Source organism: Lepisma saccharinum, chromosome 2 (genome assembly GCF_977018435.1).
Source record: "Lepisma saccharinum chromosome 2, izLepSacc3.1, whole genome shotgun sequence".
NCBI classification, from domain to species: domain Eukaryota; kingdom Metazoa; phylum Arthropoda; class Insecta; order Zygentoma; family Lepismatidae; genus Lepisma; species Lepisma saccharinum.
Genome location: NC_139230.1, coordinates 31,520,506 through 31,540,472, shown reverse-complemented (window position 1 = coordinate 31,540,472; position 19,967 = coordinate 31,520,506). Strand labels below are relative to the sequence as shown.

Here is a 19,967-nt window from a genome sequence, read left to right as displayed (position 1 = left end):
CACACGAGATCGAACGTGACGCGAAGGAACTAGCCCCGAATCAGCACTCAAATCCATTGGACTCTCCCCTTCTCTCTCTGCTAGCATGTGACCTTCGCTGTAGCATAGATGGGTGTAGGCCATGCCTTCCTTTGTGACGAGCCCCGGAAAACTATAATTGACATCAATGCCGCTCTGAGCGCTGTCGTATCCATTGCAGCAGACAACAAATTTACGTACGTCCGTTTTTCTTTAGGGGCTAAGCTCCGGAAGCCCCAAGGGACGAGACGCCACTGGCAAACATAGTTAAAATTTGTGGTCATAGTAATATCAGGAATATATATTTCGTTAAGTATTGGAAACACAAAAACTCTTCCGGTAAATAATGAGCAATAGTGCCGATCGCGGACCACTCAATTTCACTTATTTTGCAATTTCTACACGTGACCCCCAAATTTCAACTTCAAATTCGTGATTAGGAGGCCTCAATTTGTGAGTATGAGAAATATTACAAAAATCGGGGAGGGGTCCTGTATTGTAAATTCGCTCCTTCATTAATTGTGGAAGCACCGAGCAGAAAGATTTGATAAGTAAATGTGTATATTTTATTTTCTGTTTTGCATGGTCATGAGGTGTTTTTTTTTTGTCGCTTTACTTGGCGTAGGGACATTTTGATTACGTCTGTAGGGACATTGCCAAAAAAAATTGTTAGCAACACTGTTGGCTACCAGACGTAGTCAGTGTACGTTCATGTTCACTTCTGTTTGCGTTTATCAGTACGCATGTTGTTTATATGGTGTTATTGAGTTAGTGTGCTACTCAGTGCCAGTGTTTTATTGTATGTTAATTGTTATTCATTCATTAGTTCTGCCGCTAAACAAATATAGTCTTGAACAAAGAGTTTTTATGTACGATAATTACGTGAAAACGAATTCTTGCAGAAAAGTGGTCAGGCCATTACGAGAGACAGGATCTCTTGAACCTAAGAAACATGTTGTATTGCTGTTGAAGGAGGTCATTTTCAACATCTCTTATAACAGGATGTTAGTGATCATCATTATTATTACTTTTAAATATGATTTTACGCTTTCGGTTTGCTTTATGCGCCGGGATGCTGTCTTCCATTTCTGTCAACTGATGATAAAGTAGCTATGTCTAATCTAAGATTAAATGTCAGATATAAGGTGCCAGAAATATTTGGGAGACCACCTTTTCCAGCATCCTTGCGACAAGGTACGTGCTTATTTCAATTGTAACTGTAATTGTGAAAAGTGAAAACATTATTAAACAAGCAGTGTCTGTTACGGACTTCCTGAACTCAATTTGACGGGACCTGTTGTATGAAGAGGCCGCCGAACGGCCGACACTCTGGTGGTAAACCAGAGAAATGACCTCCCTGTATATATGAGGTTTGTTCAAAAAGTATCCGACCTTAATTTTTGTGTCATGAACAAATGTAGTTAGGGAGGCGTGGTTTGATGCACGTATGTAGGTGATCCTGACATGCATTTTTTTTTGAGCCTGCAGAAGCAGTCAGTCTCCAGCAGACCGCCGATGAGAGAGAAGGTGTAAGTGAGTGGCGTCGGAATTTCATTTTTGACAAAATGACTGAAAAACTTGAACAACGCTACTGCATTAAACTTTGTGTCCAGCTTGGAGAATCCCAAGTGGAAATGATCTGCAAGATTCGACAGGCCTTCGGGTACGAAGCAATGGGCACCACACAGATAAAGGAGTGGTACAACTGCTTCAAAGATGGCCGCAAGTCAGTGAAGAGTGAAGCACGTCCTGGTAGGCTCTCAACATCCAGAAATGAGATTACACTAAATTAGAAATACCAATTAACGCTGCCATACTTAGGCATGCCACCACCACTGTAGCCAGGGTTCGAATTAATGGAGGGATTTACCCCTCTTGTCAAAATATTTATCCGCCTCATAGTTGACAATATACTTCTATGCCAGGGAAATATTTTCCTACCACACTATCATGTGGTGATCAAATTGGTGAGTCACTCATGCCTTTCATCTAACAGTTCAGGGGGAGTAACATGATGTATGGATGCCAAATTAATATTCTTGTAAGTTTCCAAAGAAATAATTATAAAAATTTTCCTGCTCACTTTGCTTGCAATTATCTGTGTTTTACGTCTTGATAATATGATTGTTAAGTATTATATTAATACAATAGCTGCATTATGTTTGGTTTGATTTGACGTTTGTTCTTTGGGCTGACAGCACTGATGAGAATCAGTGATGATATGATGAAATTGATGAAGGACAACCAAAAGAACACCTGGAATTTGAACCCGTGACCCCTGCATTGTAGTGTGCTGTGCTAACCACTCTGCCACGAAGGTCGGCTGCTGCTGCTGCTGCTCCCCAATGGTGCAGTGGTAGCATCGCCGCCTTATAATCAAGAGGACCCAGGTTTGATACACAGTGGAGGCACATAGTGTTTCGGATCCCACTTTAAACTGTAGGTCCAGTCCCGATTTACCTTACTCTGCATAAAGTGGACTTAAAACACCAACTCACTCAATCAATCAATCAAATATTCTTGGTGTTGATTAATAACATCAACTTGAAAAATATAATCTGTAGTGTTTGTGTACTACTATAAGAGGGCTGTTTGAATATTTTAGTAAATTTTCAGGAGATGATGCCACAGTTCATTAGGTGAATAGATCACTTTCCCAACAACCCCAAAAAGTGCTTCTTCAACAGGAAAACATGCCGTCCCAAAAATCGACTGTTGCAATGGCAAAATTGCACGAATTTTGCTTCAAATTTATTCCCCATTCTGACTATTTACAGGACTTGGCAATTTCTTCCTATCGGTGCATTATTTTAATGATGATGTTCTATTAGAAATACTACTGTATTGTCTATTCCCTGTGCTGACATAATTGTACTAAATATACTACCAATTAACGCATTGTAAATAACCTGATACAACAGAAAAATAAATAATATAAAATGTGCATTTCTAACTTGTTGCAGGAAGTGTGAAACAATCCAGAAAAGTTTGACTATGAAATACTCTAAGCATAGGAGGAGAATTTGTTCCAGAAGATACCAAATTCTATTTTCACTGTCTATGGCTCTGTGTATGAAACAATAATTGAATCAGTCATATCAACGAACCAGTTTTGGTTAAGACGACTGCAGCACGAATATTTGGTGTGTCCCACAGGTGTATGCAGAGGGCAGGGTGGGGGTGGGGGGGGGGGGGTGGCTCAAGGTGCTGCAGGGCCTCCCCGATGGCGCAGTGGTAATGTTGTTGCCTTGTAATCAAGGGGTCCCGGGTTCAATATCCGGTGGAGGCAAACAGTGGTTCGGATTCCTTTTTAAACTGTAGGTCCAGTCCCGATTAGCCTTACTGTGCATAAAGTGGACTTAAAACAACAAATTAATCAATCAATCATTATCTAGCTCATATCTAAGATCACTAAAATTTCTATATAACAGGGGTCCTATAAAAGAAATTAAGATTAAAAAATGGATATTTATTATTATGATTATATTTCTTTCCCTTTGTAAAATGAAGTTTAATTCACACCTCTTAAGCTTATTTGTTCTGAATAACAAGCATACTAAGTTTTATAAAGAAATACAAGATTATTCATGAATGGTATACTGTGATAAATAATTATTGAAAATGCTAGAACATATCAACTGTGATCTCCCTACTGTGAAATCTTGAGTTACTTTCTTTTATGTGTTTAAGGGAACACCTATCATAATTCTATTCTTGAATATAATTGATTCTATTGGAATGAAAGAAGTACTCTATTTCACATATATTATTATTATTATTATTGTTAAAGCCACATTTTTAGTGTTCAAAGGAGCGATGACTTTCAATCATTTTTACACACTTCAATTCTTGCACTTCGCTTCCCATTGTTTACAATGCTATCCACTGCCTAATGCATGGAGGTCTTGTGCTGCCTTCTAGTGGCGGAATTTGACCCTACCTGTATATGCTCTGGACAATGAAATTCGGCGAAAATGACCAGGCATGTTAGAGGTAGCAAGCACCTGGAATCCAGCAGGTGGTTGTTGTTGTTATTATTAGAGGAAGGTACCAACATATATGGAATAGTTTTATACTATGAAATAGAAGGATATCTCTTCTGTATGACTCTGTAACCTGGAAACGGGAGCAGGAAATAATGACCAAGTTGTACAGTAGAGCATAACTATAACGGTTGGGCTGAAAAGTTCGTAGGCTGACTCATAAATGGCGTTACTAGAATTAAATCCATGTGATTTTTACTTAGTACTAACCTTCAAAAGATACGTGTATAAATTTCACAGCTGCCGGATAATTAGTTCGTGAGATATAGCATTGTGAGTGAAGCAGCTTTTGTTATTGTGAAAAAATGGATATAAAAGAATTTTGTGTGTTAATAAAGCATTGCTTTTTGGCGAAAAAAAAATACTGTTGAAGCCAATGCTTGGCTTGATAAACATTATTCGGACTCTGCACCAGGAAAATCAACCGTTGAGAAGTGGTTTGCTAAATTTAAACGAGGCGAAATGAGCATCGAAGACGATGCACGCAGTGGACGCCCCAAAGAGGCTGTTACCGACAAAAACATCAAAAAAGTCCACAAAATGATTTTAAATGATCATAAAGTGAAGTTGATCAAGATAGCTGAGACTTTAAAAATATCAAAGGAACGTGTTGGACATATTGTGCATGAATATTTGAACATGCGAAAGCTGTGTGCAAAATGGGTGCCGTTTTGATGATTCGGAGCAATGTTTAGCGATATTCAACCGTAATAAACACCAATTTTTCCATCGATATATTACAATGGATGAAACATGGCTCCATAACTACACTCCAGAGTCCAATCGACAGTCAGCCGAGTGGACTGCACGTGATGAACCGAATCCAAAGCGTTGAAAGACGCAATAGTCGGCTGGCAAGGTTATGGCATCAGTATTGTGGGATGCGCATGGTATTATATTCATCGATTACATCAAAAAGGGCCAGACCATCAACAGCGATTATTACATAGCATTGTTGGAGCGTTTAAAGGATGAAATCACGAAAAAACGGCCCCATTTGAAGAAGAAAAAAGTGCTGTTTCATCAAGACAATGCACCGTGTCACAAATCAATGAAAACGATGGCAAAATTATATGAATTAGACTACGAATTGCTTCCCCATCCACCATATTCTCCAGATCTGGCCCCCAGTGACTTTTTCCTGTTTGCAGACCTTAAAAGAATGCTCGCTGGAAAGAAATTTAGAACTGATGAAGAGGTAATCGCCGAAACTGAGGCCTATTTTGAGGCTAAAGAGAAATCGTACTATAAAAATGGCATCGAAAAATTGTATGACCGCTATAATCGTTGTATCGCCCTCGAAGGCAACTATATTGAATAATAAAATCGAATTTTGTCAAAAAAATATTTTTTACTATGTTAGCCTACGAACTTTTCAGCCCAACTATTACAACCTGTTGTGAAACATGTGCGAACAGGCCGAAGACATTCTTTTGTGTTTTATGCAGTAGGTGGATTGGTGAGATGATTTTGATGTAATATAAACATGTCCTGCACCGTGCCCATGTGGTCTAAGGCATCATGCTTTGGGCTCCGCCTGAGGATGAATGATGATATGATGAAGGGACACTCACAAAGAATGCCCATGCCGAGATTCGAACCCCCGGATCCCTGGCATTGTGATACCATTAAAACTATTTACCGCCAATGCATATTACGTACTTATTATGTACGGTAATCCATCGTGCAACAGCCCATGAATGGCCTAGGCATACCTACCGACTGCTGGTCTCCCTCCCACGCTCTCCTTCGTCGCCTAAAAGCGTGGAGATCTTCAACCAGTATTGGAATAGTCAGGGGGTCAGCCCGACGTATCCCCAGCCGTTATAGTAGGTCTCCGTGACTGGATTACGCTCACTCACTCGGAGCTCAACAATTTCCTCACGATGGTGGGTTGCCACCGGCCCTATACGTAGGCCGAATAAATTTCGACCAGAGCCAGATTCGAACCTACGCCATCCCGCAGCGAACGATCTCAAGACCAGTGAACGCCTTAACCCGCTCGGCTACTGAGGAGGACCTTATTATGTACCAGAATGACAAATTTTCGAATTTACTACAGAACTTTTCAAACATTCGCAGATAATTGTTCATATCTGTCAGTTTCCATGCAGCTCACTAATTCTTAGATATGCTTGATTATGTTAACAGTCCATTCCTTTTATTCATAGGTGAGTTACAGCATTCATATACAAAAATAACTCTCTCTCCGGATTGAAGTGTGCATGTAAAAAACCCTAACCACTCCCCGGATTGGAGTGCTGTTGTACCATGCTCAGCTCCGGAGCAAGGACCAGAGTAGAAGCGATGCTTCGGAGTTGCTCCTTACTCTTACTCTGCTCTGAAACCCTTCTGGCAATATCACAATTGTCAGTGATCAATTGTCAATCCTTTCATTGTTACTTTTATCTTTATCCTTGTTGTTGAAAATATCTGAGAGGCAGAAATACGACGTTAAGGAATCAAAGAGTACACAAACTACCTAATTCTTAAATGCTAAGAAAGATTAAAATTGAACCTCCCCGTAGTCTAGCGGTTTTTCTGTTGCCTTGTAATCAAGGGGTCCCGAGTTCAATCCACGGTTAGGTACATTTAATTAAGTGGCTCAGATTCCATTATAAGCTGTAGGTTTTATCCCACTTAGCCTTTGTGAAACTAAACATGGCAATACAGTGCAAAAATCAGCACAATTGGGCAATTTTATTGCTCGTATGCCTAGGTCTACATGTTAATAAATTATTATTTTTGAGGTTAGAAAATAATTTCTGTGGGGTGGCCAATTTCGATTTTGTGCAGAAAAACCTCATCTAAAACTATTGATCCAAATCTGATCAGTCGTTATGCATAATATATTCTGAAATAAAATTATATTCTTCAGCAGTTATTTTCACTACTAATCACACATTAAAATGACCAGTGCGAGAGTTGCAACTGTATTCATTGCTATTATGTCAATCATTGATAGTCAATGTTTTTGTCTCCTAGTGGAGGTGAATTTGCAGTGAAAATATGTTTGTTCTTTCAGTCCAGCAAATCAATTATTAGTTTAGCAGTCAAATTGGTAATGAGAGGTTGAGTGCCTTATCCAGTGTGGGCAACAACCTGAAATAATTGGGTGTGTGTGGGGGGGGGGGGGGGGCTACATATTTGGGTTTCAAATTTTGGTGGGGCTAACTAATACCAGCTAAAAGGTATTTAATTAACATATTACTACGGCATAATTTCACCAATTACATATATTAAAGTCAGACTCAAAGGTAAATCAGCTAGCCTACATGGCAGAGTGGTTAGCACATTATGCTACAATGCCAGGGGTCCCAGGTTTGAATCCGGCCTGGGCATGGATGTTCGTGAGTTTCATCAATTTCATCTATCATCCCTCATTCCCATCTTCACAAATTAGTCAAAAGTGGCACAAAAAGTGAAGTAAAATAAAAAAAATCAATTTCAATTTGAAAAAATCAAAGGTAAATCACTATTTAACCCAAGGCCGCCGTTAGGGAACGCGAGGCCCTGTGCGAACTACATCCACGAGACCCTTGTATTATGAAAAGTGAAAATATCGACATCATCCGTTTCACGTAAAATTCTACTTTAAAGCAAACATGGCTATTAGTATCGTGTACCGGTAATTATTATCTATTGTTATACAGACGTGCATGTTTGTACTATCCCCTTTTACCGCCAATGAAATCTAAAATTTGACACAATGTAGAGGAAGGTGACATCAAGGTAAACAACTTTTCTTAATGACTTTTGCTGATTGAGACCTTGTTTCTGCGCTATAACCCCCCCCCCCCCAAATATATATCCTGTGATATCGCAGCCATGTACTGCAAATTTATTGTCTAAAATCAACAGCCACTCAGCTGAGTCTAGAAGCAGAAGCAGAACTAATCTATCATCTGGTACAGAAGATGAAATGCACTCTTCCCTCAATTTGTTCCCACATTGCCACCTGGCTCACAGAGGAGTTAAATTTAAGATCACCACCGCCACTGGCACACACGGCTGCGACTGTATCACCACCAACAACACTAGCACTACAGCACCTTGAATAACGTAGTGTGGAAAACAACCCAAGAAACTGGTTCCCCAGACGGATGATAAGCATAGATGGCAGTGCGATCAATGTCGGTGCTAATTTTCTTATGAAAGTAATGCGACTTTGTTAGTTTTTGGAATATATTATGTAGATTTGTTTGTCTTGAGAGGCGGTACGTGAATTGATAGAAACAGTTATATTTGTGGAGTGATTTGCAGTCACGAAATTACATTAATTTGGAAAGAAAAGTAAAATAAATAGCATGCGTAACACAAGAAGAAACATCGCAAAGTGATTCCGGACGTCAGGTGTTGGATTGTGTACTAGAGTTTTATTTTTCTATGTTATTAGAATATAAATAGTATCCTCAGAGATATTTCATACCGAGGCGACAAACCACAAGTGTCGCTTGGAAGCGAGCAGTCTGTAATCAATGCAGCCTTTTGAACCGTAGGGACACAAGCTCTGACTGCACCGTTTCCTCAAGGAGATTTTACACCAAAGTGACACGCGACAAATGATACGAGGATTTCACACCAAAGCAACATGGGTCCTTCGGTCCAAGGCAACTTTCACACCGAAGCGACACATGTTGCTTGGAAACGAGCCAATCAAGAGCAACATTTCACATCGTAGTGGCATGACGGGAAGCACAGGCCAGCGTTCGGTTGGTAAAATCCTGAAGGTGCTGAGACCGAAGCGACGCGCTACAGGGGGAGTTCCCAACTAAATGACAAGCGACATGGTGCCTTCAGTCTATTAGCAAGCGTTGCTTGCGAACAATAGATAGGCGACACGATAAACCGCACATTACAACAACAGATCTAGGCAATACGATAAGTCACACGTGTCGCTTCGTCTCCAATTCTGGCGTTCATATCTCCTAATATTATAATGCCTGCTGTTGGGTCCTCAAAATTTCACTCAGAAAAATTCTTTGAGGACTTAACAAAATGTGTAGAGGAAAGCAGATAGTGACCCAACAGCAGGCATTATAATATTAGGAGATATGAACGCCAGAATTGGAGACGAAGAAGTCATATCGGAAGGGGATGGGGAAGGGGAAGAAAAAGCAAGGATAAGACTATCAACACAGACGGCAGGCAGCTATTACAAATGTGCAAAGCAGTGAACCTAGATATATTAAATGGAAAATATTTTGGAGATCGGGAGGGGGAGTATACATTTGTAGCTCAATCGGGGAAAAGTGTAATTGATTATGATATGTGTTCCAGGGAAATAATAGGGGAGCTGAGGGACTTCTATGTAGGAGACAGAATAGATTTGCACCACTTCCCAATCATATTGTCATTGAGATCAGAACCACCTGGGAGGACAGTGATCACAGAAAAGGGAAAAAGAGGTACAAACTAGAAAAATTCCGAAATTTAAATGGAACGAGGCGGAAAGGGAAAGGATGGGAGAAATCATGGGAAACGGGCTTACGTTGATGATGGCAGAGCAAATAGAGAGAGAAATGAAAAATGGGGAGGTGGAAAGAGCCATAGACTTGCTGCAGCACACTATAACAAGAGCAGGGAGGAATATGCGAGCGCACATAATAAAACAGCCAACGAGAAGAGGTGGTACAATGGAAAATTCAGGGAAACTAAAAAGACTTTGCAAAAAGCACTGAGAGATTTTAGGATATTAAATAGTGAAAATAAAAGACAGCTGTATGTAGAACTCAGAAGAAAATATAAACAAATCATAGAACAGGCGAAGCAGGTTTGGAAAATAAAAAAATACGGAGATGCTAGAAGCAGCAATGGAGACAAAAGACAGTAGAGCGATATGGGGGGTGATAAAAAAGCTAAGGGGAAGTAAAGGGACCAACAGTACCATAGAGCCAAAAACATGGGATATATATTTTGCAGAATTATACAAAATACCAGAGGTGGAAGGGGGAAACAATGGCGTAAATGGAATTTTCCAACCAATCCTGGGGACACATATTCCTGTCCTAGGTAATGAAATAACATAGACGGATGTCAGATGAGCAATACAAAACTTGAAAAGCGGGAAGGCTGCAGGGGCGGATGGAATTTTGGGGGAAATGGTAAAAACAAGGCTACGAAGCTCCAATATGGTGGTAGTAGCTACATGTTTATTTAATAGTATGTACAACAGGGGATTATTCCCAGAGTGCTGGAGCCAGTCTATCATCTGTCCCATTTACAAAGGAAAGGGGGATATGGACAATCCAAACAACTATAGGGGGGTCTCGTTACTTCCAGTATTAAGTAAAGTCTACACGAGCATACTGTACTGGAAAATTAAAAAATGGACTGACATATTCAACAAGATAACGCCATTACAAACTGGATTTAGAGATAAATATATTAGACAATATATTTACACTCCAAACATTGATGGAAGAAAAACTGAAGAAAAAGAGAGGAAAGCTTTATACCTGTTTTGTTGACTTCCAAAAGGCAATTCAATACTGTAAATATAAATCAACTTAGGGACAAACTGTGGGAAATGGGAATGTCGGCCATGATGATAAACGCAATAAAGGCAATATATTCAAAGATCGAATTCTGTGTACAGTGTCAAGTGGATACCGTGACAGAGAAACGAAAATCAGAATTGGTGTAAAGCAAGGATGTGTTCTGTCACCCCTGCTCTTCACTCTCTATATAAATGATATAGTGGCGTATATAGAGGGCGAACAAGCCAACACCCCCAAGGTTGGGACGACAAGGGTACCGACGCTCATGTTTGCAGATGATGTGGTTCTGATCTCAGAGACAAATGCTGGCCTACAAAGGACTCTGGACAGGTTGGAAAGATACAGCAGAGAATCCAAACTGCAAGTAAATCTCATAAAAACAAAAATTATGGTGTTCAAGAATGGATATGTATATGGTAAAGATGAAAGGTGGACTTTCAGAGGGCAAGAATTAGAATGGGTAAAAAGAGTAAAATACTTGGGGTTAGTTCTCACTATGGCAGGGACATATGCAAACGGTACAAGGAAAGGCTGGGGCAATAACAAATGAAATAATTTGGACAGTATGGAAATTGGAGAAATACGATATACATTTTGTGGAAAAACTGTATCCTACATTATTAATAGGGTCAATAGGGTACGGGAGGGAGACATGGGGAGCAAAAGGGGGGGGGGGTGATGTACTAAACAGAATCCAATGCAAATTTTACAAGAGGGCTTTGTATATCAGTATGGGCACTGCAAACTGTGGTGTACTACGGGAACTTGGACTGGTAAGGGAGAATACGTGGGGTATGTTGAGAAGGGCTAAATACTGGGCGACATTAATATCGAGAAGGAAGAACTCGGTAAAAGGGCAAGCGCTGATGCAACAGGTACAAGGGGAGGAAATGGAAACATGGGCGAAAGAGATCAGAGGCAAACTATACGAAATTGGACTGGGATGGATCTGGGAGAGGAAACACATCGACCAGGGGACATTGCAATTAGTGAAACAAAGATTAGAGGATATAGATAGGCAGGAAATAATAGCAGAACGTGAAACAAACAGATCGCTCGAACTCCAAAGAAGGGGACTGCGGGAATGGGGACAAGTAGCGTACATCAAGAAGGTGAGCATGGTGGCAAGACAGGGGTTGGCATGGATGAGGCAAGGGAATGGAGACACAATACAGTAAAAAATGAGGAAGGGAGATATAAATGCATATTATGCAATGGTGATGATGGGACAGAACATTTATTCTTATGTCAGGACATGCGTGTTCTGCAGGAGGAGAAGCTACACAACATAAGCTTGGAAAGTGTGTTCGAATCAATTGTAGTGCAAAGGAACATGGAACTATTGGAAAAAGTCGTGGTATATTTACAAACAGTTAGGGGGAAAAGAAGTGTTGCACAGAGACAGGATAAGGAAGAGGAATAAGTGTTAGTTTAAGTGAGAACAGTTAAAACAACCAGAACTGCTATTTAACACCTATATGGAATGTAATGGAAAGTGTAGTCTGTAAGGAAAATCATAGTTGTGTAATATGAAGAGATGTAGTGTACACAGCCGATGGCTCGCACATGAGACGAGCAATAAATACTTACTTACTTACTTACCTTTTTTTGGAAATGGATAGAGCTGTAAAGTTTGGCATCAGAAGGATGAAAGGATACCACAGAAAACATAGGACATGCCTGCGGGGTCGTAGCCAGGCAGGGGCCAGGGGGTGCTCAGCCCCCTCTGAAATTTGGTAAAACTGCTTTATAAAATTTATTTGCAGTTACTATTGAAAATGTAGATAGCAGATATTATTTTTCTCAACACTTGATAAAGGTTAAATTCTCAGAATGTAAAGAACAAATATCACAATCATTCATCTGATTTACAAACTGAAGTCATAGGAGCAGTAAGTAATTAGAATATTCCCCGGCTTCAGCTATGAGTGGGAACAAGGGGTGTGTGTGCAAGATATTGATAAAAGAACTTCATTCATTTGAATGATATTTCTACATTTCCTGTGTCCTATATTAACTTAATAACCCCCTCCCCTCCCCCCCACACACACGCATATAATACTGTTAAACTTTTGAAAACGGACTTGCTTTATAAAGCTTCCACTGATAACCCATGACTTCCCCCCCCCTCACCCTGGAGATCAATTCTGGCTATGGGCCTGAAGTGAAAAATGCTTGTGTATTTTTTAATTATATTTGTTTGTTTCTTCTGAGAAATAAATCTGTCCGCAAGTATGTTGAAACTACTAAAATATAATTTTAAAAAACTGATATTTATTTTCCATGATTCCTTCCGACAAGAAGTAGCTAAAAATTATTAAAAATACAAATTTGAGGTAGAAAATTATAAATTTGTGTTCATTTTTTTCATGAGAGTGCAACGACCGCTGTTTAAAATCTGAAGTTCTTGGAATATCACTCTATAAGGGACTACATAAAGATGGATGCCAATCCTAAAGTAAAAAAAAGGTAAAGTGTTCCCCTGTGCTTAGCACCACGCCATGAAAGCTCCTACTTCAAATAATAATAATAATAATAATAATAATAATAATAATAATCCTGTGTTGTGAATTGCTCACCTCGAAAAGCCCAAATGAAAACACCATGAAAAGATTATTGCAAACTAACAGTCACAAGTAATAAGAGGCAAATGATTGATTGTGTCAGAAATAGGACCAGTAGCGCAACCACATGGTGGGCCAGGGGGGAATTGCCAACCCAACCTTGGTCGGAAATGAGTTCTAGGGGGGGCAAGGGGGGAAGCATTGACGGCCAAGTGTACCTGCAGAAGGCAATTACCGGTCAGAACTTCAAATTTTATGAAAATAGAAATACTTTTCGCATAATTTTCATACTCGCTTCGCTCGCAATGACTGCTTTTCTTAGTCTTATCAAGTTCAGAGCCGTAGCAAGAGGACGGCGGGAGACGGCCCTGGGCACCGAACGATCTAAATGAAAAAACGTTTATGCACAGAAAGGCTAATTGAGACTAGGCCTATAGCTTAGAGTGGGTTCCGAACCACTATGTGCCTCCACCGAGTATCAAACCCAGGACCCCTTAATCACAAGGTAACAATTTTACCACTACACCATCGAGGAAGCACAAAAGTTGTAAGTGATATAAAGCCATGGCATTCCGTGAAATTATTTGTGCCCTATTGATTTCAACCTGCAAAAAAATTGGATCCAAAAATCATCTCATTCTTTCAGATGAACATCTGTTTAAAAATAATACAAAAATCAAGCTGAAGAAGATTTCCTTGCATGTGGAAACAAATAAAACAAAGAAAAGCATTGAATATATAATTATCCCCTTCAACTAGGATAATTTAAGTAAAGCATCGCCACTTATGAATTTGCCACTTTGAGCATAAAAAAATTTAAGGATTCAACTGCCAAAATATGTAAATGTATTTAGGGATTGTTCTATCACTTCTGAAACTCTATATCAAGAAGATATTTAATTTATTTGTGCGACATTGTGGATTTATAACTAGTTTAGATCGGAAATTTCCATTATCTACTTGAGCTTCAATCAGAGATGAATACGAGTGTTTTTTTTTTTTTATTGTAGGAATGTAATCACTCTTTTTTGACTAGAATTTGAATTTGAATTTAAAATTTTGGGAGCGTCAGCACTTAGGCTATTTTGCTCCCGTCACAGTATACGGGGGCCAGCCCCTTTCCTCTACAAATAACAACTCTAACGTTGCATAACTAAAAAAATTAAAACGTTCTGACTTCTGTTAAAAGCTGAGGCTGTAAAGCGGCACTCAGCACACATAAGGACAAAAAAAGGACAATACAAACAAAATTATACTGGTCAAGGGGCCAGTCGCCAGAGCCTCGTTAGTCTTAAGTCCAGGGTGCACTAACGTGGAAGTGAGGTTGACATTTGGGTGTACTACGTGGAAGATCACCCCTTACACCCCATCACTCTTTTTTCACTGCAAATAGTGGTGCCTCATGTATATCGCCATTTATATTTGTGCAAGATTAAAGCACAATATTTGAAAATAATAGAACAAAAGATGTAAGCAATGCCAGTCCATTGCCACAACTTTTCCCCTTATCTTCCCACTACAGTGTTGCATACTCTAAGCCCTTATTCATTGGAACTAAACAACCTGTATTCATGAATACATACCTTTATTTCTTACCCAAAAAACAGCAAAATCTACTGACATTGTCTAATGTACAATGTGAAATGTAACAGATTCAAACGTTTTTGATAAAACTTTCATCACCTATTCCATGCACGAGTAAGGTAAATGAACTATACAGTAGAGTTTGCAACTCTTGCAGACACTCACAGTGAATAAGAAAATTTATAAATTTTACAATAAATTTGTCTAAATTATTACAAACACAGCACTTAAATATTAATACCCACAAGTTGTCTGCTTTATGTTTATTTCTTCATGCTGCTCAACCAGACAAATTGCAGCTTTGTGTTTCCCCCTTCCCTCCTCAGCAGCCCTGCTACTGCATTCTGAGAGTTGTTTGCTGATTCAAGACTACACAAGAATAATGTTGAATTAAAAATATTTAGCATTATTTCCTTTGAACAAAAATCACAATGTTTGAAACCAACAAACATCATCAAGACTATGGCAGAAGATGAAGACCTGGCCCTGACAATACAATAAATTAAATGTGTTGTACTTATATTATTTGAAAATGAAAAAAACAAAATAAAATTAGATAGATTTCTATAAGCTTCTGACAATAATCAGTGAATAGCATTTTTTATATATATATTCTTTTTGGTTCTCTATTTTCAAGTTAAATATTAAAAATTTTACCTTGACTTGATCTGAAGGAGCTTGAAACGTGTGGACGGCCACAATCTGCTGAAACCTGTTGAGACTGATCAGTATAAAGGCAGCATCAAGTCGACATGTGGCACACTCCTGAGGGCTTACATCATGAAGGAAGAATCGATCCAAGGAAAGAGGTTGCTTGTAGACAATGTATCTCATTGACGACTCTCCTGTACTTGATCCCCGACTACATGAAGTTGGCCAGTTCTCAGTTAGCGATGATTTCTGTTTAGATAAAAGGGCTAATTTGAATATATGGCAATTTCAAACATTGTATGTATTACATTTTATTTTGCCTCAGACCTTGACTCTTCATAACTTAAAACTAAGGCTAATGCACCATCACTTTCGAACTGATAGTAGTACCAGTCCTTTTCTAGTTAGACAAAGAATGAAATGAAGTTTAGCACAAATAAGCTAATTGAAACTAGATTTGCTGAACACTGAAATGTGTGCTACTGGAAACTGAATCTAGAATGTCTTGATTACATAAAGATCATGTTAATAATGTGATACACTGAAGGTTCTCAAAAATTAAAGTATGGAGAGAAGTTATAAGGAAACTGACACTAATGGAGATAAAGCTGAAGTATCTAGGAGTGTCTCCTCCCTCAAACACACACCTTTTCGATGTATATGACACTTTTGTAAATTAAGCTTCAGTAGAGTACTTTCTTCTTTAGATCATTGTCGAAACAAATACTGCAAAACTACTTCACAAGAAACTGCTAACACAGTCACATTGTAATGAAGAGGTCCCAGATTCAATTTCCAGTTAACATGCTTATCACAGTGGATTGGATCTCACTTTAAACTGTAGGCCCAGTCCTGGTTAGTTTAACTGGATGCAAAGTGAGCCTAAAACAAACTTAGCGAAATTTTTTTCATCAAAAAAAAAAGAAAAAAGATTCGCGGTATGGCATAGTATGTCTATATTTTATATGTAGAAAATGCTACACCGTATTTCAAAAGATACATTCTATGATATGCTTATTCTGACCTTATGCTTCTGTATCCCTCCCTAAATATAATTCTAGATCCACCTATGGCCTGTAACAATACTTGTAGTGACTCCTAATGATACCAATACCAATTTAAGTTTATTCAGGATATTTCTGAATATATAACTATTTCATTGCAACTACACCATATAAACATATTAGTTTTATTTTGCCTGTGAGATGATCAGATTATCAAAATGTCAGTCATTTAATCATAAAATCTACTTGTGTCATCCAATGTCGGCACATGATAAGTGCCTATTTTACATGATTTCCAGGATATTTAGACTCAACTAGTGTCATACCCCATTTTGTGTATCTTGCACATGCCCTGGCTCTGGGAAAACTATCAGCTGTATCAGTAATAAAAAAAATAAAAAATATTTTAAGCAAGACAGCTGGTTGCCATGATGCAGTATTTTAATCCTTGTCTATTATCCTTTTAACCACTATTCAGTTTCTATCCTTTTAATGTGATTTCTTTGAACTACTCCAAGAAAGGATCTGGCAACAGGCCCAAAACATCAGTTTTTGGAATGAATCTGTTAAAGCACACATAAGTAGTGACTTGAGTTTTATTTAATAATTGCAAGCCATGGTTATACGAACCTTTAGGAAATCACTAGTGGTAGGTTAATCAGGTGGAATGTCTTCTACATCAAAGTTGTCAATCGATCTGGATGACTATTGCCTCCTTGATGACAGTCACAGTTATTTGATAACTTTGGTGATGATTTCTGTGGTGCTAAATAAATTCTTTGGCCTTCATTAATGAGACCTTCAGCTTTAGCACAAAAATCTTGATGGATATTTTCTTGTACTTAGGGATATCTAGTGCTCCCAATTTTCTTGGCTTACCTGAGTTTGCTGGCACATTGCTTGTCCTCGCATTGTATAATAGGGGTAAATAACTTTTATGCTAACATGCCCATCATTTTAATCCTCGGCCATAATGACAATAACATCTTTATTGAATGAGTGAGGTTTAGCTTATGTTGTTCTCTTACCTCACTAGACTTTTTTTCACTTTGCCTTTTCTGAGAAACAGTAAAAAGTTGCCAAAGCATGATGATGCTCTCAGCTTCAGTTTTCTCCAATAAGAAACAAAATTTCAAGTGCACTCTTTGATAATTGTGGTCATTCATCTCAATAGTCACTGGTTGCTGTGAGTAGGAACACACACAAAACACCAAGGATGGACCACACAACACAAAATGATGTCACTTCGCAGATTGGTATGGGAAACTCTGAGCTATACTCTGTCTCGGGAATCTCTGGAGCAAGCAAACCAAAACAAGTCTCTGCGCAAGTGGTGACTCAAGAGGGCTCACTCAATGCGTGATAGGGTACAGGATTGTGTGGAGGGAGAAAAGTGACTGCAATTAACAGCTGTTTGCAGGAGCATGTAGTGCTTGACTCTGCCTACTCGCAGCCTTGCTCCAGAGATTCCCATGATACAACCCCTGACTACAAAGCATGTGGGAGTTATTTTTGGACACCCCCTTGTAAAATACATGCACATGTAAAGTATAAATGTTTGAATAAAATATCCTAATTACTCAGTGTACAAAAATTTACCTATTTAGATATCTTATTAAGATTTTTTCAACAATCTATGAATTGACTTCCTTTACATCTCTTAGGTTCTAAATAATATTGTACACTGGCATTATCATCTTTCAAAACTTTACTTACAAACTGTATGCCTACAATACACTACATGTGAAATGAACTTGATGAAATTGAGCCACAATTATGTGAAAATGCTATCAGAAATCTAGACAAAAGGTGACATCATGCCAAAGGAGCCACGATTGAAATTTGATTCACAACTGTCTTTCATGCACATATCTAATTGTAATGGATCATACTGTATGTTAAGGACATTCACATTTTTCTTATTGTAAGTGTATTTCTATCCCCATAACATCTGGTAGCTCCTATTAGAAAACCCTCATATATATACTATCACACTTTTGAATTTCAGTTCTTACCTTTTTATGCAATCCCTTTTTCCTCCTTGTTATAAGAAGCATATCATCAAAAAGAACAACAAACATTTCAAGTGGTTTTCCAGTGTCCCAGAGCTGCAATGGACCTTCCATCATTATTTGTCGGCGTGGGCTAACTATCAGTCTCTCGCAAGGTTGTCGAGCTAAGGCTGGCTTTAGGAACTCTGGGATCCAAACTTTTGGATCCACTTCAAGAACTGAGGGCCACACTATGTTCCTTTGTATTTCCAGAAGCCTCTCAAAGTTTTTTAACCATTTCATCTTATCATCCAGCTCTCCTATTATACACACAAAAAAAATTAAATTAATATTAGTAACACACTATGATAATATAGTTTGTACTATACTGCCCAATTATTCTAACATGCCAATACTGTATATTTGCTATAATCTTTTGATTAAATTTATTTATATTGACATATGCACTATGTTCAAATACATTTGCTGTGCTTTTTTTAATACTTGGATATTCTCCTCTACTCATTAAAATCTGATCATAAAAATACATTTTATAACCTCCTTGTAGCTGACTTCTATGAGGTACTGATTAGCATATTGACTGTGATGCAAGAAGTCTCAAGTCCAAATCCTGCTTAAGGCACAGATTTGCATTTTGTACCTCCATCTAGAGGTGCAAATAGAAATATTATCCTATGGCATACATTGTTATTATCATCAAAAAAGAAACTCAGTGTCCCTATTTTGGCAGAACAATGTGTTCATCTGTAGATCACAGAAGACAACTTGACTTCTCTTTGTAGTATAATAATTCTTAACATAAAACATTCCAAATGTTTATTAAAATAGTTTCCAGGCAGGTGAGGTTACCTGACTTAACATTTATCCATTGCAAGTGTAGTTTCTGGATCCACCACTACATAAAATTCACTTTCCACTGTTCAAAATTAATAGCCTTTTGATAGGTATTTTTGTGTTGTCATGCTTATTTCAATGAATAAGTTGTACAGATTCTAATACAAGAAATGTTGCTCTTGACTGGATAAATTAGTTTTCAACTATAAAAGTAGCAAACATTTTAGAATCAACATGTGTGAACTGGTGAAATACCATGCACATTCTTATATCTGCTCTTATATCTCACACCATATTTCTACAAGTTGCTTCTTTCTGAAAATTATGCAGAAATTTTGTGTTATTTTGAAACTAAATAACATTGTTTCATTTCCCATTGTGAATCTAGTGGCTTATGGTATGCAAAACTTTGTCACATCTTAATGGTGAGCTAGGGTATGCTCATAAAACGTTATTTCTAACAATTTCATTTACATTGTTATATTATATATGTTTGAAATACAAAAGTAAGTTCTATTTTCACTTCATCCTCTTTCTTCTTGTGTTCTAAAATATATATTTTTAAGATTAACATTTCTAGACCTAGTATAAAATGTAGGTATAATTCTTGATCTTGAGTGAACAGTTTAGTGTCTTACTTATTTCAATACCTACGAACAACTTTTTGTGTTATTATTAGTATATTTCATAATTGGTTTCTAAGCCCATCTCTTAAAATTGTAGTAAGGAAAAATGTCATAAGTCAGGCGTACATTCA

At 38.2% G+C, this 19,967-nt stretch overlaps 1 protein-coding gene across 5 annotated transcripts in view; it reads right to left on the bottom strand.

Annotated features, from left to right (window-relative positions):
* Nucleotides 1–19,967, bottom strand: part of LOC145983985 (uncharacterized) — a 387,657-nt gene that overhangs the window by 7,271 nt on the left and 360,419 nt on the right. For all 5 annotated transcript variants that reach the window (XM_083117228.1, XM_083117229.1, XM_083117230.1 and 2 more), the window contains 2 exons: nucleotides 18,380–18,675; nucleotides 15,367–15,609 (listed from right to left, as the gene is read on the bottom strand). In XM_083117228.1, the coding sequence (XP_082973354.1) occupies nucleotides 15,367–15,609; nucleotides 18,380–18,675 (539 nt within the window). The remainder of the gene's footprint in view (nucleotides 1–15,366; nucleotides 15,610–18,379; nucleotides 18,676–19,967) is intronic.